This window comes from Neopsephotus bourkii, unplaced genomic scaffold, assembly GCF_033783945.1.
Source record: "Neopsephotus bourkii isolate Nb327-2 ecotype Australia unplaced genomic scaffold, CSIRO-AGI_Nbou_v1 NB_414, whole genome shotgun sequence".
Classification (NCBI taxonomy): Eukaryota; Metazoa; Chordata; class Aves; order Psittaciformes; family Psittacidae; genus Neopsephotus; species Neopsephotus bourkii.
The window spans coordinates 2,367,781-2,393,604 of NW_026900918.1; the positions used below are offsets into that span (position 1 = coordinate 2,367,781).

The 25,824-nt window shown below is 41.5% G+C and overlaps 1 protein-coding gene across 1 annotated transcript in view; it reads left to right on the top strand.

Moving 5' to 3' along the window:
- The window catches only part of C7 (complement C7), a 28,191-nt gene extending 5,092 nt beyond the window's left edge, over positions 1 to 23,099 (top strand). The window contains exons 7-19 of the mRNA XM_061349557.1: positions 375 to 513; positions 1,066 to 1,200; positions 2,361 to 2,604; positions 3,225 to 3,338; positions 3,751 to 3,917; positions 4,911 to 5,139; positions 5,767 to 5,938; positions 6,305 to 6,392; positions 7,132 to 7,264; positions 8,268 to 8,459; positions 11,090 to 11,186; positions 20,188 to 20,372; positions 22,893 to 23,099. Coding sequence (XP_061205541.1) covers positions 375 to 513; positions 1,066 to 1,200; positions 2,361 to 2,604; positions 3,225 to 3,338; positions 3,751 to 3,917; positions 4,911 to 5,139; positions 5,767 to 5,938; positions 6,305 to 6,392; positions 7,132 to 7,264; positions 8,268 to 8,459; positions 11,090 to 11,186; positions 20,188 to 20,372; positions 22,893 to 23,080 — 2,083 coding nt within the window. The 3' untranslated portion in view covers positions 23,081 to 23,099. The remainder of the gene's footprint in view (positions 1 to 374; positions 514 to 1,065; positions 1,201 to 2,360; positions 2,605 to 3,224; positions 3,339 to 3,750; positions 3,918 to 4,910; positions 5,140 to 5,766; positions 5,939 to 6,304; positions 6,393 to 7,131; positions 7,265 to 8,267; positions 8,460 to 11,089; positions 11,187 to 20,187; positions 20,373 to 22,892) is intronic.
- The last annotated feature ends 2,725 nt before the right edge of the window (positions 23,100 to 25,824 follow it).

Genomic DNA, 25,824 nt, shown 5'->3' on the forward strand with positions numbered 1-25,824 from the left:
GCAAGGTAATTCAGGTATAATAAAAAGCCTCATTTTGGAATGGAAGCCTTGTTGTTTATGTATGGTGTTGCTTAATTAAACGTAAAATCATTTGTGATACATATGAATGTCTTAAAGTTAAGAGATATGTGTTCATTTTTGTTGACAAAAAAAGAGCAAAATTTTGCTTTCTGTACTGTAGCATGCTCTGCGCATTGCAGTTCTGCAGGTATAGAAGTTAATCAGTTGATATCCCCTTTTTTTTGGGTAAATCAGCTTGTGATCTTTATCTGAAGACACAGCATTCAGTTATAATGGTTTTGTAATTTTTGCTTCCTGTAAAATAATTTGCTACCTCTCTGTCTTACTGACTTTACATATTTTTCTTCTCATAGTTTTGATGCTATTACTGGTGATACAAGGGGAAGAGTCATTCATACAAAAAGCTTTGCAGGACAGTGCAGAAAGGTCTTCAGTGGCGATAGGAGAGAATACTACAGGCTTAGTGAAAGTGTTCTTGCTTATACTTTTCAGGTATGTTTCCATTAAACACAGCTTTGTATTCAGAGTCATGCTTAAAACGAGGAGAGTGATTCAAAGCTTGTAGGATCTCTCGGTAGGCATGTTTCCTAAATTCAGCTGAATGACACCTGTTTCTTCTCTGCAGTCACTTAATATTTTGAAATACAAACTGGTGTATATTTTGCTAACATGAAAGGGAAAGAAAATGTTATTGGATGGTATATATTGTTGGATGGGATTTCCATATGTGCACAAGGCTTTGTGGAAATCTTCCAGAGAGATACTTTGAAGTCTCAGAGACATGGGTCACTTCACATTCATCAAAAGCATGCTAAGCAATCCTTAATGTACTTTACTTTATAACATAAATACTTAGTGTATGAATATATACATGTAATGCTTTTCCAATAGTGTTCACTACTTTTCATGAAATCTGAAATGGATTCAGCCTGGAAAACACGACAGATTTTTTGCATCAGGAAGGACTTGCTTTACCCTATAAATTATCATTTTTAACATCCTTCATGAAGCCCTTTATACAGAATTCTGTCTTTCATATTCTAGGTTAAAATTCAGAATGATTTCAGTTATGAGTTTTTCAACAGCAGCTGGTCGTACATGAAACACACGGAGAGGTATGAAAACTCAAACCACGGGCACAGTTATTCACAGAATAAAATTCTGCAACACAGTCAAAAGGTATATATATAGCATGTATACGTTATCACCATGGCTTAGTGATTTTCATAAATATTTTCATATTCTTTCCTGTAATTTTATAGTGAGATGCAAGTATTAATTTTATCCAGATATTTCTGACATAAAGTGCATTACAATAAAAATCTCATAAAAATTTTTACAAAGAGATCACTGGTTTGGTTATCAATTGAGAAGTGTTGGCTGCTGTTTTTATTTTTTTCCGTTTTACCTCTCTAGTAGTAATCTGTTTACTTACTATCTGTTTTCAACCCTATCTGAGGAAGAAAAATATTGACAACTTCTTTAATTAATCTTTTACATTTTTGTTTAATGGGTTACTCCTATTTTTTCCCCTATTACCTCTATCAGCATCTGTGATTAAAGTGAATTTGTTTTGTAATTCATTTTCTACTACCAGAAGCTCATTAAGATTTCTGTTTTAAACATCCAGAAGGTTACAGTGTTTATGCTTTTGACTTATCTAAAAAGGAGCATTAAATAAATAATTTGAGAGTAATTCTCAATTGTGAAGTATAATCTCTATTTTATAGCAAATAAAATCAAGTAATAAATTCATATGTTTTATGTCCCCAAGCTGACAGAAGAAAAGCTCATTTTACTGCACTAACAATAATATATTTTGAGACTTACTCTAACAAAGTTCAAAAGCAACTTTGACAAGCTTAGGTAAGGAATATGGGATAGGCAGATAGGAGTTTATAATTCAGCTAGAGCTGCTTTCAAAGAAAGGCTTCTTCAGACAAAACAGGGTACAAAGAATACCTCTCTACTGACTATAATTTGCTTTCAGACAAGGCTTGTCGACCTGCTACTGCCAGGCTGCTGGTGTTGGAAACCATCATTAGCTTTGAAGAATGATACTTTGCTTTCTTGTCTGTCCCTATGCTAGCTTTCCAGCACACAGGAGAAAAATGAAGATGTTGCAGCAATTATAAACAATGGTTCAAAAGATATTTCCTATTTTCAGTGTGGTTGTTTTTTTTTTTTTTTTTTTTGGTATTCACCAAGTTGCTTAGATATATCTAACAGCTCTGTATAAGCTGTTGTTTAGTGGCCAATATAACGTGCATGTCATCTGGATAGTAGGAACCACCCTGACAGTAGCATGCGGCATGACTGACATCTTTTCCTTTCCCCAGAGTAAACAGCTGATGGTTGTTGAGAACAGTGTGGAAGTTGCCCAGTTTATTAACAACCACCCAGAATTTCTTCCTCTTGCGGAGTCCTTCTGGAGGGAGCTGGCCAACCTTCCAGTCGTCTATGAGTACAATGCCTACCGAAGACTTATTGAACTTTTTGGAACTCATTTCTTACACTCTGGATCTCTAGGAGGACATTACAAAGTTATTTTTTATATGGATACTGACAAAATGAAAGCAGAAGGTAGAGTACTAGACTATTGATTACAAGAACCTAAGTGAATATACACGAATAAAAATTTATTTGCATGCTCTGCCAGATAGTGTCTAAAATCAGGTAAGAGGCATATGTTAGTCACCACATTATCTTCACAGGCAAAAGAAAGGAGATTAGAAAATGTGCTCAAACCACAGCATTGAGTTCTAGGTCCGCATCTGTGAACTGCTGTGATCAGAATAGCAAAGATTTGATAATTGATTCAGGACTTCCTCAGGCTAAATCTGAATTCTAGTGCCAGTCTAAATCTCAAATAATGTTACATCTTAAGAGCTACTTGGAAATGAAAGTTGGATGAAACCGTGTAAAGCAGAATAAATTGCAAACAGAGCAAACACCAGAGTGATGGGTATAATGGTACTCAGTGTGGAGCGGTGCTGTAGAAGTAGGGACTGCTGAGAAATGACATAGAATAAAAAATAAGCATTTTCCAGATACACCTCCTATTTCTCTAGCAGGATGTGCTAGTTGGTTGCCTTCTAATTTAGGCATAATTTTTCATGACCTCTCAAGTCAATGGGAAACTTAGAAATTAATCCAACACACTTTCTATGTACAGTATTGTTTAAAGCATCAATTATTTGCAGGTATGACCATAACAGACATGTATGACTGCACCACATCAGGCTGGAATGCATTCATTGTGAAAAAGAAGAAAGTAAAGTGCTCCAAACTGGATGAACTGCTACAGACTTCTTCAGGTAAGTGTTCAACAGTGACTTGTGTAGTTATGTCTCCATCTTCCATCTCCTCCTAAGTAGCTGTCAAAATCTGGAGCAGGTGTTGATACCTTTGTTGAACTGTTTGCCTTAAAACAATGAACCCAGACATCAAGTGCATGGCTCTTCAGTTCTCGTCAATCATTGCTAATGCTTTCCCAGTAATTGGCACTTTCCAGGACACCCTAAGTCACAGCTGCCAAGATAGCTACAAAACCACATACTTCTTACATATTATCAATGTAGGAGCTCTTGATCCAGGCACAGGTGGTTGATATGCACTAATAAGTACTTTCCCTACTTGCTAGCAGTTTTTTGCATGCATTGTTTCTATTTCCATTTGTGAATATAGCAATGCCTGTATTTTTCTGTATTTTTCATCCTGAATCTACAGGAAGCAGTGGTAGTAAGATTAAAGGAGACCCCTACATAGAAGGAGGAAGCCCAGGTGCTGTTGCTGGCCTTAATTATCTAGAGCTTAATGATCCTGCTGGCAATAGTCAGAGATATTCCTTTTGGGCTGGATCAGTGACAGACTATCCCAGAGTAATTAAACAAAAGGTAAGGCTATTTTCCTGAAGGAAAGATGAGCAGTTGGGATCACCTCAAGGGGAGAAATGATTAAGCTATGATTAATCAAGCTGTAGTCTGCAATCATGTTGTTTTCAGATCACTTCATAAGAAAGAAAAGCTCAGGGGAGGAACATTCCATGAGGTTAACATAATCAGCTGCATCACAAATTTAAGTCATTTAACAGATCAATCTTACCAGCCTTCTGTGACTACAGGGGAGTTCTGCTTAAGAACTGAGGGTCATGATAGCATTGGAGAAAGCCCAGATCTGAGATAGCCCATTTCCTGAAATACATCTGGGCACTTCAGTGTGGCTTCCACTCAGCTTGCTAACTTCTTTGTACCACTTTTATCCCTCCTCCTTCTCTTTTCATCCAGACGTTCAGCAGAATGAGGTTCTGAAAGCCAGACACTTCAAAGTTGGGCATGGCCATAATCACTTCTGTCCCATTTGAGAACTGACTATGTACTGAAGAATAGTATAAAACCAAAAGATTTCTGACAGAAAGTTTTCAATTAAATGTAAAAGCACAGAATACCATAAAATAGGCAAGAGAAATGCAAAATGTTTTCACTTATTGTTACCTTCAGTCACTGCTCAGTGAATTACCATAATGGATTGCTTAAACATCCAGCTTCTTGGGCTAGGAACAGCTGGGTAAGAATTCAGGTTACTGTGCATTGGTGGTCTGTGTTACACTTTTAAGTCAACCATAATATCATAGCTCAAATGTGTTTAAACATGATTAATCCAGCGCTAGCTTTAAGGGATGCTGTTATGCAGGTCTGACTTTTCAGAAAAAGGCTAGTATGAAATACTAACAGAAGATTTTAGCTAACTAGATAGCAAATTAGAGCATCTGTCAACCCGTATGTGCAGCAGCATACATCACAAATTATTTTGCATGATGAAATGTGCTTATAAACTCTTATTATTCAGATTATCACTATTTAATATAAATATTTCTCTACTGTGTGTAGCTAACACCATTATATGAGCTGGTAAAGGAAGTGCCCTGCTCCTCAGTCAAAAAACATTACTTAAAACAAGCCATTGAAGAATATATGGCTGAAAATGATCCCTGCAAATGTCAGCCTTGCCAGAATGGTGGTGAGGCAGCTGTGGAAGGAACTCAGTGCGTGTGTTACTGCAAGCCTTACACCTTTGGAGCAGCTTGTGAGCTGGGAATTCTCATGCAAGATCAGCCAGGTTAGCAGTCTTTAAACCTGTGAGAGTTTAGAAGTGGCAAAGTATGCTCTCCTGCTTGTCTCACTGCACAAACTGAATGACTGGCTGCTGTGCAGTGTCTGCTTGGGCCAGATATCACTACAGACATACAGCATGGGTAGAGAGTGTCATGCTAAGCCTGAGTCTTAGCCTGTCCAAACAGTACTTAACAAAGAACTGGTTTTATTATTGTTAAATGCAGTGGACAATACTAACTGCTGAAAATGTAACCTTCTAGAAATAAGTATGTATACTGAGTATGTATACTAAATGAGTATCAGTAACTTCAAAAGTTTTTGTTTTTAAAATTTGTAATTAATTGCAGATAATAGCTATTTTTATTTTCTCCAAGACTCTGATAACGAATTATAATTTTATATATATATTTTATATATAAAATTATAATTCTATATATATAATATTATATAATAGCCTCTGTAGAATTATACTTACATAAAATGCAAGCTGGAGAAAGGTGCGAGATTACATCATTGCAACTTGGAATTCTTTGTAAGGGCCCAGTTTGGACCATCACTAGCTTTGAACAGCCTGTGCCTTTAAACCACCTACGGAGAGGATTAATGTGAAATATTCCCAAATGTTGCATAGATGTTGTTGATGGACGCTGGAGTTGCTGGTCTTCCTGGAGTTCTTGTTCAGGGGGAAGGAGATCAAGGAGTCGGAGCTGCAACAATCCATCCCCCCATGGCAATGGGAAGGCCTGCATAGGAGAGCAGCATGAAAGCAGATCATGTGAAAATGAGGAGTTGCAGCATTTTCGGTAAGCAGAAAAACAAAACCATTTGGAACACAGCTGCAGGAAGGTTTAAAAATCTATTTCAGGAGGGTGCATAAGCAAATCAGGATGGAGATCACTTACTGAGCTTTTGTATTTAAGTTGAAATAAAATGAAATTCAGCAGCTGTGAATCTGATACAAGGTAAGAGAAGAAAACTGAGTAAAAGCTGGTAAACTTGACTCCATTCTATTTAGCGTTCTCTCAGATAACCTGGCAGTTCCCAGTTTAATTGTGATGTAAATGCAATGCATAATAGTCTTGTAGTCTTGGGCTTCAATGAAAATTGTAGAATTTTGCAAGGAAGGGAGATTGAATTCAAACTAAATTGTACTTTTGCTTGATTCATAGCTTGATTGAACCACACTGTTTCGATTTATCCATAACTCCTACAGAGTTCTGTTCACCTCCTCCTCTCTTGGAAAATGGATTTGTTCAAGTAAGTTATTTCTATTACTCTGTTATCTGTTCTATCCCTACTTGCAGTGTCTCTGTTAAAGTTCATATAGATTTTCACTTGTAAATTTGTATTTATCTTGGTAAGTTTAGTATCAGAGCTATTGTATAGCAGCTCCCTCAGCATTTCTCCCTGGCTGAACAATATTGGCCAAGACTTCCCACTAAAAATAAAAGAAAAACAAGAAAGTGAGATTTAAAGTAAGAAAAGACTCACATCTTCAAGTCCAGCTCTTTTGAGTGACCATATCACATTACCCTTTAGGAAACTGATAGTGTGCCATCCTAAGAATTATCAAAGCCATATACTCTTCCCCGGAAGACTGTTCGAGGGCTTATGTTCCCCCTCTACTGCTTGACAACAGCCATATTTGCAGTCAATTCATAAAATGGCAGGATAGCACTGTTCCATCACTGATGTACCACTGCCAGACCCCTGTCACAGGGTACCTTCAACTCTAACCCTCCCTTTGCTAAGGGAGATAGCCCAAATACACTGTATTCTACCAACCAGCATCATCATCTCCATTTTTACCACATTTATTGGGTATTGATAACCAGAATTGCCCACATTATTCCAGACAGTCTTATCACTACATTGCAGAATGGCATTAATACTTCTTGCTGTCCTCAGCCACTGCATTCCAGAATCAAAGAAGTTCAACACTGCTGGTGTTTTTTAGATAGTGTATCCAAAATTTCACTTGTTCCTTTTCTTTCAGAATGCTGAAAACATATACCCTGTTGGGAAAAGCATTGTTTATGCTTGCAGACATGGATATTCTCTTGTTGGTGACCCTGTTGCTAAGTGTGGCAGTAATTTACACTGGCAAGTTGGAGACAGATATTGCCAGGGTATGTTTAACTATTTTTTGATTTGAAATACAACTCCATTCCTGAATTCCAGTGAAACATCTCTGAACATTTGCTTTCAAACAATAATGGGGGAAAAATACATATCTGCATTTCCCAGCTCTCTAGATATAATCAGGTCTCAATTGACTTATTTTAAATTCAGATGTTGTAATACTGAAATAGAAACATGCCAGAAAGTCTGGTTTTAAGGAAGGCTGGAAGTGAGGGAGACTAAATTTCAGTACAGGAATTACTTCCTGTGGAAACAAACTTGTTACTTAATTCAGTCCTGTGGCTATATCCAAGATCCATGGAAATGAGTCTATATCTAAAGCCACCTGAGGAAAAGGTTCAGGAAGCAGCACTGGGCAACCACAAAGTTCTCAAATAACCACCTTGTCATAAGAACACAACTCCAAGGATCACTTAATATCTTGGATGATCTCCCAACTTCACTCTTTTCCTCTAACCTGGTCAGTAACCATTAGGGTTTCTTTTTTCCCTGCACATTTTATCTGTGAGTCAACTTAGAGTGTGATCATATAGACCTGGGAATTTTCAGACCTGCAGCTCAACACCATTCTTTCCTCCTTGCAGTCAGGACTGACTGCCTATAAATGCTAGTCCACACTGTTTAAATGCCACCTCTTTGCATATCAGTACACAGTTTCCCAGAGACCTGTATGTATGACCTCTGTCTACTAGGGTGTTACTTTCTAGTATGAACACTCAACAGAAGAATGGGTCCTAAGGACAGAGAAACCCTCCTCAAGCCATGGCTGAACCTGCAGCCAGGAGATATTGTCACTCTGTCCCTTGTGTTGCACCTTTGCCTGATATGATGAATTAGTATCCTGTGCTAACATGATTGATGTATTTCTACAGGAAAATCAGCTAATCTTACAATTCAATTTGTTAAGAAATTTAGGAGAAGATAAGTTATGTGACTGCTTTCTGCAATCCACTGATTCACTGAGGCTATCTCAAATCCTTCAATCCTTAGAAACTGCTTGTCTTCCTCCCATCCTTGAGGGGGGCTTGCAAGGAGAGCTATGGAAACCTGCATATGAGATTGGTGAGAGAATAACTCTGTCTTGTCCACATGGAATGCACTTAGAAGGGGCACACTCTATTTTGTGCGAGCCCAGTCTCAAGTGGTCTCCTGCCTTGAAGACTATCCAGTGCAAGAGACCAGGTAAGACATTGTAGTCCTTCAAGTGCAATGCAGGAGTTTCTCTCCTGGACAGACTGTGTCTTATGTAGGTAAGATACAGACAGAGCTATAGCTGATATAGTGATAGAGAAGCCATACTTCTATCACCAGCTGGAAGCACAGAAAATGTGGGTGTGTGTTTTCTGTGTGCTGTTCAAAAAAGATGCCCTAAGGCGTTTCTTGTGAGGTTTCTTTATAGCATTTTGCTTCCCACTCCCCTGTTGCTATTAAGTATTGTCTCTGACAGCATTTTGAGAGATTGCCTGGGATGTATGCTGCCTATTCTGCTTTCCAAGTATATTTTACCCTTCACCTATGTTGTTTAACACCACTATCATGCAAACTGCACCTTAGAGATACGGCTTTTCTATCTGGAAGCTGATCTGTGCATCACAGGATTTCATGGCAGATAAGGACAGGGCTGGATGATTCCTTTTGCTTATATGACATTCACACAGCTGATATGGAGTAAATCTCCAGGAACATCCTTGTCTCTAAATTGTACAGACATCAATTTGATAAATGGACCACTTGGTGTGTAAAGAACTGGGTGGATGGCCTTTTATGATGGGGCTACAGAACTGATGGACAGTGGTAGAGCAGTTGATGTCATCTACCTGGATTTGTGTAAAGCGTTCGACACTGTCCCACATGACATCCTTGTCTCTAAATTGGAGAGACATCAATTTGATGAGTGGACCACTCGGTGGATAAAGAACTGGCTGGATGGCCGCACACAAAGAGTTGTGGTCAATGGCTCAATGTCCAGCTGGAGACCAGTAACGAGTGACGTCCCTCAGGGATCAGTGTTGGGATTGGTCTTGTTCAACATCTTTGTCAGTGGCATGGACAGCAAGCTTGAGTGCACCCTCAGCAAGCTCTGATCTGGGTTGATACCGGCAAGCACTGGCAGGGAGATAAGTGGACTAGATACTATACAGCAGCTCAAAGTCATCTTTTCCAGCTGTTGAAGGCAGACAAGGCTTTCTCTAGAGTACTCCTATGATGCTAATCAGTAATGTACAGGCATCCAAACAGCTTGCTGTTTCAAACTAATCACATATTTACCCAAGGTCCCAGATTTTCTCATACCTCTGGGGAGACCCTTGCTTGTGGAAAACACACACTGCTGTAGAAGACTAGGCATGTGTCCTACATTTCATGTCCATCTTCTTAACAGGCAACTGCTGCCTGAGGTTACCTCACCTAAGGTAAGAGGCAGGTGACAGTCAGGCTTAGACCTCAAAAGGCAGCGACCCTGTGAGATTTCCAGTGTAAGTCATCTGCTGCTGTGTCATATCCACATGAAGTGTAAAGGATTTCATAAGGAAGAACATATCTGTACTTAAACAGCTCACTGCTGCTGAAGTGTTAAAGTACCAGCAGGGAAGTACTGTTGGCAATTACTCCTTAGGCTTAGCCTTAGTGAGTGATTTTTCGTAATTATTTTGTTACATCCTGTATTCAAATTCCAGTTGTTAATTAAAAACATTTTCCAACGCTTCCATCTTTAGAAACAGCTTATGCCTGTCTGTATGGGAGCATTACATTAGCACAAAACATTTTGTTGTTGGTGGGTTTTTTTTTAGAAAAAGGACAACCATTAGATTAGAACAACAGTTAAAACCCCCAAGAAATATGAGCTAAGAAGGGTAAAAATTAAGAAGATGTGTATACATAGACACAGTGGCACACATATATTTGGATAAGACTATTTAGTCAGCGGTAGCGTCAGTAACAGTCAGCTACACAACCAACAGCCCCAGTGATGGAGATAATGCAGTGACTTTTGGTGGAAATTTCCTTTCTGCATAAACACAGGGTTATGCCTGCTCTCCGTATTGCGGTCCTGTCAATTTTGCTTACCACGTCTTTATCCATAAGGGAGATGTTTATTTGTTTGGTTTGTTTTATAGAACACAATATTAACGAGTATTAAATTTTCATGTTGAAGTAGAAAGCTACCGACACGTAATCTAAAACACAAATCAGGATAAAACTTTCTCAGAAAGTGTATCTCTACAGATTTAGCAAGGTCTTGCAATTATTTCCTACAGAAATCTCCAGAAGAATGTTTAGGAAAGGCTGATTTAATTTTCAAGCTTGAAATATAACTCAGCACTCAAAGAATCATACATGTGCTGTGATTAAAGTTCCCCAAGAATCACTGTTGCTTTTGTTTGTACAGTTAGTGCAGATTGAGGATGAATGATGGAACTTGTAGTTTTTGTTAAGTGAAGCCAGTAACTCTGAAACCTAATGGTTAAGCTGTTACCAGCTGTGATTCAGCACTGCTAAATTCAACAGTTCAACCAGCTGCTGCAGAAATTAGGTGGATGTTTAACCTTGAACACAGTACCTGTTTCCTTCCATCTGACTCATGACCTGTAGACAAATTACCGAACCATAACTTTGCAAAGTAAATTGTACCTTTTTAATAGTGTTGATTCTTCCCACACAGTAGATACTTCCAATGAACATGGAGGGTGACTTTATGTTATGGTTGTATAATTCAGTGCCTTTTAAGCTCAACTAATAGAATAATTTCAGAGAAGACCTTTAACAGCCTGTGTTTTCTGACCCTTAATAGCACTGTCTGTGTTTTACCTCAGCGCCTAGCATGAAACCAGAAGTGACAGAGCCTAAATGTCAACCGTGGGAGAAAATACATCAGTCGCAGTGTGTGTGCAAAATGCCCTATGAGTGTGGGTAAGTACAAAATGATTTTGGCAATCACTTTCTCACTTTATTCAAGACCAATTAAATTCCTCCAGTCTTCAGTTCTTGACAGATGAGAAAGTTTTACTCATATGAGGAGGCATTGTATTTTGTTTGCTTTACAACTCAACATCCTGTTCATCACTTACCTGCCTTGTCAGAGCTGTCAGTGGGTCTTAGCAGTGATAGAATTTGGTTGAATGAGAGAAGAAGGCATAATTTCAGCTCCACTTGATCTATAAAACAGATGGGAAAAGATAAAATGATATTTTTAAGATTTAGAAGATTGAGGAAACGTTAAAAGAGAGTCCCTTGGGACATAAACCATCAAAGCAGTAACGTAGTGAAATAAAACAGATTTCTTTCCTCTTCTGAGAGAATGGAGAGTTATAAAAGGTATAATAATCTAATCTTCCATTTATACAGCAGCATGCACAGGCCAGTCACATCACCTTTCCTGACCTCATAACTTGCAGACCAGAGTCTGCAATCCTGTTTGATTTAAGCCTGTATTCTGCAATAAGCAATGAAGGAGAAATGTAAGGAAATGAGTAGCTCTCAGTTCTTTGCTAAACATAGAGGTAACAAGACTCCTGATATCACCTGGTGCTGATGGCCAGATGTTTCAAAGAGCTCAGCACATTTGGTCTGGCTTGCATAGACTGGATGAAGTCTCCTATAAAGTCATCACAGTGGGTGTGAGTTCTAGATATGAAATCTGGCCAGGTTTATGTCACAGCAGGAGCTGAGGAGTTTGGAAACTCCAAAGAAGTGATTATTGATATCCAAGGATAAGAGACCAAATTTTCTTATCATTCCATGGTACCCGTAAGAAATTTTGCAGCTTCCTCAAGTGACTCTAGGTAGCAGAACTTCTTAGTAGAGGATGTGTACTTTCCATCAGCCACATAGCTCAAGAGTGCCCTGCATGGTGACTGGTTCTAAGACCAAATTATCACAATTTGAACATTTCAAAGTTAAAGTTGGTGGGCTTAATTCAGGTTTGTAGATCCATGGGGCACTTGCCCAGGTTCTGAGGCCGTTGTCCTGCATGCAAAGATCATAGAATAGTTAGGGTTGGAAATGACCTTAAGATCATCAAGTTCCAACCCCCCTGCCATGGGCAGAGATACTTCACACTAAACCATGTCACCCAAGGCTCTGTCCAACCTGGCCTTGAACACCGCCAGGGATGGAGCATTCACAACTTCCCTGGGCAGCCCATTCCAGTGCTCACCACCCTTACAGTAAAGAACTTCCTCCTTATATCCAATGTAAACTTCCCCTGTTTAAGTTTTAACCCATTACACCTTGTCCTATCATTACAGTCCCTAATGAAGAGTCCCTCCCCAGCACTCTTATAGGCCCCCTTCAGATACTGGAAGGCTGCTATGAGGTCTCCACACAGCCTTCTCTTCTCCAGGCTGAGCAGCCCCAACTTTCTCAGCCTGTCTTCATACAGGAGGTGCTTCAGTCCCCTGATCATCCCCGTGGCCCTCCTCTGGACTTGTTCCAACAGTTCCATGTCTTTTTTATGTTGAGGACACCAGAACTGCACACAGTACTCCAAGTGATTTCTCACGAGAGCAGAGTAGAGGGGCAGGATCACCTCCTTCAACCTACTGGTCACGCTTCTTTTGATGCAGCCCAGGATACACTTGGCTCTCTGGGCTGCAAGCGCACACTGAAGCCAGATCATGTTAAGTTTCCCATCAAACAACAATGCCAAGTCCTTCTCTGCGGGGCTCCTCTGAATCTCTTCTCTGCCCAGCCTGTAGCTCTTTGCGTGCAGCCACCCAGCTAGTTCTTTATACACTGAGTGGTTCACCTATCAAATTGATGTCTTGCCAATTTAGAGACACGGATGTCGTGTGGGACAGTGTCGAACGCTTTGCACAAGTCCAGGTAGATGACATCAACTGCTCTACCCCTGTCCATCAGTTCCATAGCCCCATCATAGAAGGCCACCAAATTGGTCAGGCAGGATTTCCCCTTAGCGAAGCCATGCTGGCTGTAACCAAGCACCTTGTTGTTTTCCATGTCCCTTATCATGCCTTCCAGGAGAATCTGCTCCAAGATTCTCCCAGGCTCAGAGGTGAAACTGACTGGTCTGTAGCTCCCTGGGTCATCCATTTCACCTTTCTTGAAAATGGAGGTTATATTTCCCTTTATCCGGTCATTGGGAACTACACCTGACTACCATGATTTTTCAAATATGATGGCCAGTGGCTTAGGAACTTCATTCGCCAGCTCCTTCAGGACCTGCGGATGGATTTCATCAGGTCCCATGGACTTGTGCACATTCAGGTTCTTAAGATGGTCTTGAACCAGATCCTCTCCTACAGTGGGCCCAAGGTCTTCATTCTCACAGTCCCTGCGTCTGCCTTACAAGACCTGGGTGGTGTGGTCAGAGCACTTGCCAGTGAATACTGAGGCAAAGAAGTCATTAAGAACCTCAGCCTTCTCCAAATGCAGGGGAGGCAGTTCTCCTGATAGCTTCCAGAGAGAGCCCACATTGTCCCTACTTTGTCTTTTATTTGCAATGTAACTACAGAATCCCTTCCTGTTATCTTTCACATCCCTAGCCAAGTTTAATTCTAACTGGGCCTTAGCTTTCCTACCTGGTCCCTAGCTTCCCGGACAACATCCCTGTATTGTCCCCAGGCGGCCTGTCCTTGCTTCCACCTTTTATAAGCCTCTTTTTTCCTTCAAAGTTTCCTCAGCAGCTCCTTATTTATCCAAGGAGGTCTCCTGGCCCTCCTGCCGCACTTCCTTCTAGTTGGGATGCAACACTTCTGAGCTTGTAGCAGGTGATCCTTGAATATCAATCAACAGTCTTGGGCCCCCCTGCCCCCTAGGGCTATATCCCATGGAACCTTACTAAGCAGGTTCCTGAAGAGGCCAAAGCCTGCTCTCTTGAAGTTCAGGGCAATGATTTTGCTGCACCCTCTTCTCACTGTCCTGAGGATCTCAAACACAACCATCTCATAATCGCTGCAACCAAGGCTGCCCTGGAGCATCACATTTCCAACCACCCCTTCGCTGTTGGTGAGCACGAGGTCAAGCATGGCACCTCTCCTTGTCAGCTCCTCTATTACTTGCAGAAGGAAGTTGTCTTCCACACAATCGAGGAACCTCCTGGATTGCTTGTGCCGGGCTGTACTATCCATCCAACAGATATCAGGGTGGTTGAAGTCCCCCATGAGAGCAAGGGCCTGTGAGAATGAGGTTGTTCCTATCTTTCTATAGAGCACTTCATCCACAGAGTCCTCTTGATCAGGCTGTTTGTAACAGGTCACCACTGTAATGTTCCCAGTCGCTGTTCTCCTTTTGACCCTGATCCACAAACTCTCTGTGGACTGCTAACCTGTCCCCAGCCTATCAGTGACATAAATAGCAACTCGCCCTCCCCGTCTGCTGGGCCTGTGTTTTCTAAAGAGCCTGTAACCTTCCATTCCAGCACTCCAGTCATAGGAGCCATCCCACCATGTTTCTGTGGTACCTTTTATATCACACCCCCGTAGACATGCACAAATCTAATTCCTCTTGTTTATTCCTCATACTATGGGCGTTTGTAGAAAGGCATCTGAGCCAAAACTCCAAATGAAGCCGACTTACTGGTTAGAGCAGCTGAAATATCTCTGCATCATTCCAAGCATTTATTAAAGGTGCTGGCAACTGAGTGGGAGTGTTGGGATGGAATGAAGCCCCTCCCCCCCCAACACATCTAGTTTAAAGCTTTCTTGACCAGCCTGGCAAGCCTCCTACCAGAACAACTCTTCCCCTTCGTCAGACCAGCTCCACCAGCCCCCAGTAGATGTGGCCTACTAAACTGAGTCTCATGTTCTAAATGCCCAAACCCCTGACTATGCCACCACCATTCTAACCATTTATTAACCTGGCCAATCTTCCTAGCCTTTTTAAGGTCCTCCCCTTTATCCTGGAGAAGTGATGAAAAGACTATCTTATCCAGAGCCCCTAACCACTTCTCCCAGGGCTCTGTAGTCCATCTTAATGTTTTCCAGGCTACTGCTGTCTATATCACTAGCACCCACATGGATCACTAGAAGTGGGTAATAGCAGGACTCACAAGACCAGGCAGCCTTTCTGCAACATCCTTGATCCGTATCCCTGGTAGGCAACACACCTCCCTTGAGACCGGGTCAGGCCGACAGATGGGTGCCTCTATGCCTGGCAAAGTGGAGTCCTCTACTACTATGACCCACCACTTTTTCCTGCCAGCACCAGCAGTGATCTTCTTTACCAGTGCATTAGCCGGTGTTCATGGTGCAAGTGTGTTTCCTCGTTAACCTCCTGCAGGACAGCAAAGCGGTTCTGGGGGGGGGGGACATCAAATTTAGGAGGAAGCTCCTTGCTTTTAATTGTCCTCTTCCACCTTTTTTTTGTTGTTGTTGTTGTTTTTTTCCTTTCTTTTTTTTTTTTTTTTTGTTTGTTTGTTTGTTTGTTTTGTTACTGTTTCCCATCTTCCTGGGTTAACGGCCTCCTTCTTTCCTCCATGAGCTACAGTGGATGCTTGAGGCCCCTGCCCAGTTTGGGCCTGGAGCAAGCAGTCCTGCTTCCTTTCAGCTTCCCTGACATCTTTCAGCCTATTGACAGCGTCCCGCAGTTCAGCCCCTGCTGCAGGAGGACCTCCACCAGGGAGCACCGGGTGCAGCCCTGCCCACTGTGCACCCTCCCCTCCCCAGACCAGTGCAGGCACTCTCTACACTCCGAGCTCTGCGCTGCAGCCTACCGTGGCATCGGCTCTGTCTGGGTGCCTACGCAGGCCACCGCCGGGGCAGCCAGAGCAGAGCTCCCAGACCGGACCCTGGTCATAGGGCGAGTGCTCACCGTCCCGCTCAAACTGCCACGTAAACTGCCTCGACCTGTTTGCCCGCCGTTTGCCCACCCTGTTCGCTCGCGCTCCCTGGGGCAGGTTTTTACCCAGTCAGGGCTAGCGCCGCTCCCCCTGCCTCCGCCCCCAGCTGAGCTGCCGGCTCCTGGGCAGGTCCTGTCGAGGACTTGAGGCTCCCTCGGTGGCTCTTGTCGCTCTGAGTTGGGGCTCCTGGACGCTGAGCTTCCCCCTGCTCAGGTGGTGAAGGCGTCCGCTCTCGAGCTACTCACCTCAGCGATAATACTGGAGTTTCCAATACAAACTCAGATAAGTTTGTAAGAACTCTAAGACTATTCCTATCCTTAAACAAACAGCTAAATATTTTAAATAATCTGGTCCTAATATTTTTGTTTCAAAACTCATTAAAGTGAGGAAACAACCCCTCCTCTAATTCATGGGTGTGATGAGATTAGTTACATAGATGATGAGAGGAGTTCACAGTGCTAGGGAAAGCCTTGGGCAGGGTCACAGTAACCTTGGAAGGTGAATGAATTACATTCAGTTATGCATTCAGGCTTCAGTTATAATTAATCTACTCTTGCCTGATTCTATTTTTTAATAATTATGTTCAGAATGGCAGGAAGATAGATAATAGTCATTTCTGTTAGCTGATGCTGTCTATTTAACTGTCTTGAAATAACACATCTAATAATAGAAGGATAAAACATCAGCTGTCAAAGCAGACCAGTCTGCCAGACTGTAAGACTGTAGGAATAAGGCATGGATGCAGATCTTGATCCTTCCTCGGAGACCAGAAGTAACTTGGCTTGCTTTGCTGTGGCAGTGACTTTCTGCAGCAGCCTCTGCTCAGAAGACTGCTGGAAACAGGATTTCATGAGGGAATTTGGGAATCAGAGCCATCATAGATCCTTTCGGTTTCCAAGACACTAGCAACTGGGACTTCCAGGGACAGCACAAGAACCCCAACAGGCTGGTGAGGAGAAATTTGTTGCTGATGATGTAGTGCCTTAGGCTACACCTGTCCTCATCAGTTAGAGAAAGAGAATGATTCTGGGTACCAGAGCTTCTAAACTGCTAAAGCAGCCCCTGGTAAAGATTTTGGGCCAACTCCTGGATAATTCCCAGGCACAGCACAGGAGTTACTAAGGTCAGGACCATTCCACTCTGATGTATTCCTCATCTTTTAGGCACAAGGAGAATTTAGCAGTTCAGACACCAACTATTCTGTGTAAGTTTACCCTTGTGAAAGGAAGAGGTCAGAGCACAGTTAGTGTGTTAATACAGATCTCTGGTAGCTAAAGACTATCTCCACAGTGAAACATAAGTTTTGATAATTTTTAAGTGTTAGCCCTTCTTTTTTACTTTGTGTAGCACCCATGTCTTCCTAAGAGTTCTTGGCCTGTTTTATATTAAAACTTAGGGTCTTGAATACAACTTCAGAAGTTAAAATTATTTCCAGGATGCTAAAGTTTTCACTGTTTAGTTTCACCAAGAGTTCCCTGCCTCTCATTGTAGGTGAAAGGGAGAAAAAGTATTTGCTGTATTATATGTGCTATTCCATTTCTCATGATATGTGCTTTAGTAAAAGCTTGTTCTTATCCAAGCCTTCTTTTTGATGTAAAAGGTATTGAATGTCTCATGTTCACTTTACACAAAGAGTCTTTCTTACCTCTAATAATTTTTCTGGCACTATTGAGATTCTCCCAGCCCTGTAATAGGTGCAAATTTCTCTCGTGGGTACGGATTCTCCCTCCTTTTTCTTATGCATCTAAACATGTTAATTTCCGCTGGCTTTCTGCCAGCTGCCTCAGCTGTAGCAAAGGGGGAAGCACTTTCAAGACAGTTTGAGAGTTTATACTGTAGCAAGAAATTGGCAACATGGACCATGAGCTCCTGGGTTTAACCTTTGGAAGCTGGTTGAATCAGCCTCCTTCCCCTCTTTTGGGTGTTGCTAAGGGGCGAAGCAGAGAGATTAGTGCATTTGTGTCTGGCCTTATTCTTTTCAGCTAAATTACGCAGCCTTGTGTACAAGATTTTGACCTTAAGACTCAGATGCTGAGATTTATTACTCAGGCAAATAAAGAAGGCCTCTGAACAACTTACAGTAAACAGCTTAATTGCAGATTAGATGTTTTCACTGGATCACACTTGTTTTTCCAAACTGAAGGTGATATTTAAAGATGTAGTTTTTCTTATACCTGTCTGTAAGGATAACTTCCACATTACAAATCGGTGCAGTCATGGTCCGTGCAACCAAATGAGTAAGCAGTATAATGCAGAAAAATGCACAGGCCTTTATCAGATGCTAGGTGCTGCGTATTGGCTGGGGTAGAGTTAATTTTCTTCACAGTACCTAGTATGGGGCTATGTTTTGGATATGTGCTGGAAACAGCGTTGGTAATACAGGCATGTATGTTTTAGTTACTGCTGAGCAGTCCTTACACAGAGTCAAGGCATTTTCTGCTCCTCACCCCACCTCACCAGAGAGGAGGCTGGGGGTACACAAGGAATTGGAAGGGGACACAAACCCCAACTGACCCAAGGGATATCCCACACTGTACAATGTCATGCTCAGCATATAAAGGAGAAGAAAGTGGGGAGCATTCAGAATGATGGTGTTTTTTCTTCTCAAGTAACCATTATGTGATGGAGCCCTGCTGGCCTAGGGATGACTGAACACCTGCTTGGCTATGGGATATGGTGAATTAATTCCTTGATTTGCTTTTCTCTGAAGTTAGCTCTTTTGAGAGTCTTCAGAACCATCTCTCAGAGGACCATTCCCAAAGCTTGGAGCAGGTGCTTTTCCTCAGTGGCATATTTATAGATCAAAACCACCTTCCTAAGTCCCAGGAAAACAAACCAACCAACAAATAAACAAAACCCCTAAACACTTGGCCAACAAATGAGCATGGTTTGAGTCAGGACTTTCTTATTAGACTTCCTTCTTCCAAATCTGACTTCTATACTTTGACAAGCCATTTTCACAGGGAGTTATTCTTCCCTTCAGGCAGCCTTCTGAAGCTCATTAAGGCCATTTGCATGCTCCTCATCAGCCTTTCCTCAGCACCAAACACCTATTTAGCTGAGGTTCACCCTCAGAACTGACCCATTAGACACTTAAAGTTTCTCTGGGAGTGTTTGTGAGCTCAAAAGGAGGAGCTGTGGTGAAAATAAGCCTTTGGGACTATATTTCAATGCCCTCCATCCCCTTGGAGCCTCTCATTTCTCCTACACAGCACCTTACCTGTGGCTGTAATGTCCAGGAGATGCCAGGCATGCTCTGCTCCAGAGAGGCACTTTTTTTGTTCACATCACACAGATGCCACTGACTGCATTGAGGGCAAGTGGAGAAGCTTTGGATTTGGCATTAAAGTCCAGAAATAACGGAATGGCTGTTTCCTCCCCTCCTACACTGAAGCATGAAACACAAATGATGACGACTTCCCGGAACTGTCCCCAAAGCAAACGTTGTTTAAGGTTTAGCTTCTGCAGGTGTTAGGACAATATCTGAATGTTAAAAAATATACAAACAAATTCCCTGGATAACTTGAGCAGATTTTTCATAAAATTTTTCTGGAGATGTATAAGGATTTCCAGAAGTATCTTTGGTCTCTGGTGTTGGATCATAACATTTTATTCAGTAAAAGCTGAGGCTTTTAAAGAACAGTAGAGAAAAAGTCTTTAAGTATATTCTAATGTCTTGCAATTAAGAAACAGTTACAAAATATTTTAATATATGTGTCTGTGTGTATGTATCATATGTATATGAAATGTTTTCTGTATCTGCTTAGGTGTGTGCATATATAGTATCTTAGAGGATAACGGAGATCTGAACTCTTTTTAACTGAAGTCCTGCTCTCATTGCTACTGAGGTCAATGGCAAATACCAAGTAGCATTCCTGTCCTTTTGAGGGACAGATCCTGACTCTCCTGGCATGTAGAGTCCTGTGGAAAAGAAATGAGTATGAATTACTCACATTTCTATGTCTCAAGTTCCCTTGCTGCACTCTTAGGATATACTTCAGTGAACAGGGAAATTGGAAGTGGATCCTAAATACTTTCCACTCCCTCAGGTCTTTTCAAGAGATACCAAGATAAAGCACATGCAAATAGCTCAATCCCTGCTTCTGTTTCCAGTCCTTCCCTGGACACCTGTGCTACAGATCAAAGAACCAAGAGAAGCACACATTTAACTGTTTGCAAGATGCATGCCTTGGAGTGCCTGGGCAGAAAATATTTTCTTACTGATGAAGAAAACTGCAAAGTACCTCAGGCAGCTGAGATATCGTGTGGATTGTGCCGTCCATGGGAAAAATGTGATGGTAAGAGATTCTTTGCAATTATAAGCAAAAATTGTTTATATGATCAAAACAAAATCTTTTTCCCCAATTACACATTAGCCATAGGTCTATCCAAGCTAGATATCTCCAGTTCTCCCCAGAAGCATCAGCATGGCTAAGCTGGCTCCAACCATCAGCTCAATGTTTGGTGCCCAGTCATGGCAGGAAGCTCCAACCATGGAAAAGAAAACCCTGCAGGATATTGTAACAAAATTCACCATCTACACAAAAAGCTTATTCTTAGTCCCTGTAAGCAAGTTACCTTGACGATACTCTGGAAGTCTGAGGTGAAACCCTTACCCACCTCTTTCTTCACAGATTTCTTCTTATCCACTTGTTTTAAATTCCTTAACACAGCAATTGTGGGAGTCCTGACTGCCCACAGGAATCCTCTCCTGAAGCTTAGTAGTCTCCCCAGCAGTATCTTGTGACAAGGAATTGAATTCTTATTCTACACTAGCTAGGACAGCCACTTACTTTTGTTTGTACTTCACTGCCTGTCTCCAGTTTCTCATATTATGATCAAAGGTGAATATCTCTTCCCTCAGAGGAAACAGTCCTAGTGTTTTGCAGTCTGTCTGCTGTGGAAGTTTTCAGATTCCCTGATCTAATTTCCCTGAGTGTGCTACACTACACTGCATTTAATGGAGGGTTGCCCGAAATGGGAAGATAAAGAAGTAAATTAGGTTTTTAGAAGTGCCCAGATAAAGGTAGCTATTGTCATATTTTGAAAATAAAAATGATTACTTGATAGGGAGTTCACCTATTTTGTGTAACAGGGTTGAACAGAGAAAAATAATTAAAAAAAGATTATAAAAACTGACTGGAGCTTCAGCAGAGACAAATACAGGCAAAAAAAAAAAAAAAAACAAAACAAAAAAGTACAATACCAGAACAAGGACATAGTTATGAAAAACAAATCTCAGATGGGACCTTCTTATCTGATTATTCATCTGTTGTCACTGGTACAATTACACACAGTTATTTGTAGTACTAGATCTTTCGATCATAGTGAAACTGCCTGTATGTAAATAAAGATACTACTTGTAAGTGTTGGAATGATCAGTTTGTCTCCATCCAAAGACAGATCATTCATCTTACATGTTCTCTGGATTCTGGAACAGTAGCTACATGAACTGGTTCAAGCAGTAGCATCAGAGAATACTTTGAGAGCAATGTCTCAGGAACCTTGAGCAAGCTTTTCCCATAAGAACAATCAGCCTCTTGAAGCAGAGGAAGCCCCGGCAGTGCACCACTTGTTTCCACTTCTAGTTTTTCCACTGAACCTGAATATCAGCTAATATTACTTCTGGTTAGGAAAAGAAATATGGAATCACAGAATTGTGATTGCTTAAAAGCCCCCTTTAAGTACTGAAAGGCCACAACACATTATTTCTGGAGTTTCTCTTCTTCAGGCTGAACCCCAACTTTCTCAGCTTACTGGTCCTCTAGTATGGCTTCTTGGTTTTTATTCCTTTAATCATAGACTTATAGAATCTTAAAACCATATAATAGTTTGGGTTGCGACTGACCTTTAAAAGCCATCTGGTCCACTACCTCTGTGCAATGAGCAGGGACATAGAATCATAGAATCATAGGATAGTTAGGGTTGGAAAGAACCTTAGGATCATTTGGTTCCAACCCCCCTGCCATGGACAGGGACACCTCACACTAAACCATATCAGCCAAGGCTCTCTCCAGCCTGGCCTTGAACACCGCCAGGGATGGAGCATTCAAAATTTCCTTGGGCAACACATTCCAGTGCCTCACCACCCTTACAGTAAAGAACTTCCTTCTTATATCCAGTCTAAACTTCCCCTATTTTGTTTTAACCCGTTACCTCTTGTCCTATCACTGCAGTCCCTAACAAAGAGACTGATCCCTCCGACTCAGGTGTAGGACCTTGCACTTGGCACGGTTAAACTTCATAAGGTTGGCATCAGCCCACCTCACCAGTGTGTCAAGGTACTTCTGGATGGCATTCCCATCTTCAATTAGATCACATTTCTCAGAGCCTTGCCCAGCCTGACCGTGAATGTTTCCATAGATAGGGAATCTGCCACCTTCCTGGGAAACCTGTTCTAGTGTTTCTTCACACTCATAAGAAGCATATCTAGTCTGAACCACACTGATTTTAGTTTAAAACTATTACCCCTTGTTCTATCGCTACAAGCCATACTAAAAGGTCTGGTCTTTCTTGTATCTTTCTTATAAGTATTTATTTAAGTATTAAAAGGGCACAATAAGGTCTCCCCTGAGCTTTTTCTTCTCCAAACTGAACAGCCCTAACTCTCTCAGCAGGATCTCAGAAGGGAGGTACTCAAGCTCTCTGATTAGTTCTGTGGCCCTCCTCCGGACCCACTCCAACAGGGCCATGTCTTGTACTTTTTTGTATCCTCCAGAAAATTGCTGTTAATCCTGCAGTTTTGCTGTGAATATTTTAGTCTGCTTTTTATTGAGTCAGCTGCCATCCTGAATATTTTCCTATGTGCTTTTACTTAGCACAATCCAACAGCTGTGTTTGTGACAAAGATGGACCATGCGAGGAGAGAGGCATCCAGATCTGTGCTGAAGTGAGTGGCTCTGCTGCCCATCGGACCATGACCGAGTGTGAGGCTGGGAAGCTCAGATGCCAGGGGGAGACTGTCACCCTTGTCAGCATAAGGCCCTGCGAGGTACAAAGCAAATAAGATATGTTATGGTTCATTTTGCTTGTTGCCGCGGGATATGTCAAAATGTGTCAACTCATGGGCAGGACATACTTTAAACTTTGCTCTACCAAATGTAAGCTTTACTGTGCAGTCCTCTGCAGCTGATGAGAGTGTGCATTGCTTCTGGTGGGCTCTGAATCAGGGCCCAAGGCTTTTCATTAGGCAGAGCTGCACTCTCCACTACTGCTCATGACAGGACTCTTCCTTAGGCTCCAGACTGAGTACTGCAAGCTTAGTTCATGTTTCCATCATAACTAAAAAATATTGCTGAAGTACAGCTGCTAAAGTGGCATTTATAGTGATGGATTACAGTGTCTAACATTGTAAATACATTTTTCTTAAAGTGATACAAACGTATGTATGCATGGAGTAGATTAAAAAAAAAAGGAATAAACTATACAGAATAAGATGCATTATTCTTCTCTTTTAATAGAGTATCTTCTTCCTACTGTGTCTTCTTCAGAGGAGCAAATAGTATGAACAGTATGAAGCTCTTAAAGGTGAACAGTGTGCATTAATAGTAAAGCCAGCTTGAAGTAATGAGAAAACTTCTTTGCTTGCAGTTTCTTGTACACTGAACTATTGAACCATTTAATGAATATTACCATTTTACGTTGTCATCTATATCATTTTGAGCTACATCTGTAAGTGCAGGTAGCTCAGATGCATTTATGCTTGTGCCAAAACCAGTTTGCTTACAGACAGTTGCACACAGAAGCCTTCTACCACACAAAACTTTCTCAAAGGCAGCTATCAGGGAAAGTGTATCTTCACAGAAACAGAGACACTACACATGCAGTCCTCCTGGAGGTACGTTTGGAAAATCTCCTACAACTGTTCCTACAATCTCTTCCTTAGACACTAGACAGCTAGGCAAACTGCCTAGTGTAGTCAGACAGTGACATCTTTGCTCACATATGGCGTACCCTGCAAGTCTGTTCAGATGCCAGTCCAATCTCTTCTGACTATTTTCAGATGCAAACAAGGGCAAAGGGCTGGATAGCAAATAGGTAATCAAGGAAGTGCAGTACTATCAGCAGGAAGCCTGTGTGCTTTTTAAGTGACAGATTTTATTTCTCACTATCAATAAATACCTACCAGATAAATAATCTCTCTTGGTTATCATGTTTGTACCTGTAGCTTCCCCACATAATCTCTGTGCTGAGCTGGAACAGCTTTGCTTTACATGCTGTTGGCAATGAGGATTAAGACAGAGCAGGAGCTGCATGCTTTGCCTTGAGGCAAGCTATATTGGAGATGGTTGACACCATACTAATAGAAAAGACCTCATAAACTTTATGCCACCTGGAACTTAACACCAGTTTTTTGGTTTTTAAGCAAAATCATGAATATTTGTGAATATCTTATAGATGAAAACAAGTAGAATAAAAACCAAATTAATTTGATCAATTTTTCTCTGTGTTATTTGCTCAGGAGTATCATGTTTGGAGAGCAGACAGATGTTTGCACCTTGGTTGCTATGAACTTTTTTTCCACAATTTCTAGCCTTTTTCTTGGGGCAACTGGCACAACATGTCATTTGACTATGATCCCACTGGGTATCAATACCTTCTATATCTGCTAGAGGCAAGAGAGAATCACCTGGAAATTTCCTGATAGATAACACATAAAAATAGTGACTTGGTGACTCATGTCTTCAAACAAAGGGAAATGCAAAAATCCAGCAAAAGCCATTAAGAAATGTTGAGAATTCCTGCTTAAGAAACAGTTCAAAACCCAGTAAGGTTGCCTGATAATCATCTTGATACATCAGCAGGAACAGATCTCTGCATCCATAAAATAAATTAGCCAGAGATAAGACAGACAAAATACTAACGAAGACTGCATTTCAAATACTTCAGTCCCTGAATTCTCTGTTCATCTGACCCATCAGAATCTTCACAGGGATCCATATTTTATCCTTTATAATTACTTACTGTGACATTTCATGACACGCACTCAAGTTGATGCAGAGACTCAAATCCTTATTTATTACCACCAAGCCCTTTTTATCCCCTTGTTCAGTACTTTCCCAACCTGCACATACATACAACGTTCAATCTCATTGGCTCCTGTAGTCCAAACACAATGCGGCAGACCCTATCACAACCGTCACATTCTCTGGCCTCCAACTGAGATTCCTGCCACTACATCCTGGCCCATCCTCCCAAGGCTTGCTCTTTGACCTTCCCTGTCCTTCAACGTTCCAGCTCATCGCCCCAGGGCTTGTCAAGCACCAAGGCCTCAGAGCTCATTCCCAAACTGTTCTTCATGCAAATCTTACCACCTTCACTCCCCACAACTCACTCGATCTTTTCCCGCTCCTGCTTCTCAGCCCAGTCAGCTCCTTCCCTGTAGGTCACAGGCCCTTTTCCTCTCACTGCCTGCCTGCAGGTGTTCAGCAAGGATCTGCTTCCCTTCCTGCTGTGGAACGGCAGTCCTTTCTCTGCCTGACTTCTGCCATATACTGTTTCAGTATATATTTTCCCAGGTCAGAAAGCACTTCAGTTCCACCATCTTTCCTGGAAATCTGAGGATATCTGACAGCATTTTAGAACAGACATGATTCTTTTTTTTTTTTTTTCTCTTTTTTTAAACAACTGTCTGATTGTCTAATGCTGCTTGGGCAGTAGGAAGAAGTAAGGTGAGTAGGTAGAAGTTTTCTTCAAAGCAGTATGACTGTTTAACAAAGGAAAACCAGGTTCATATAGGACCAGTGGCTG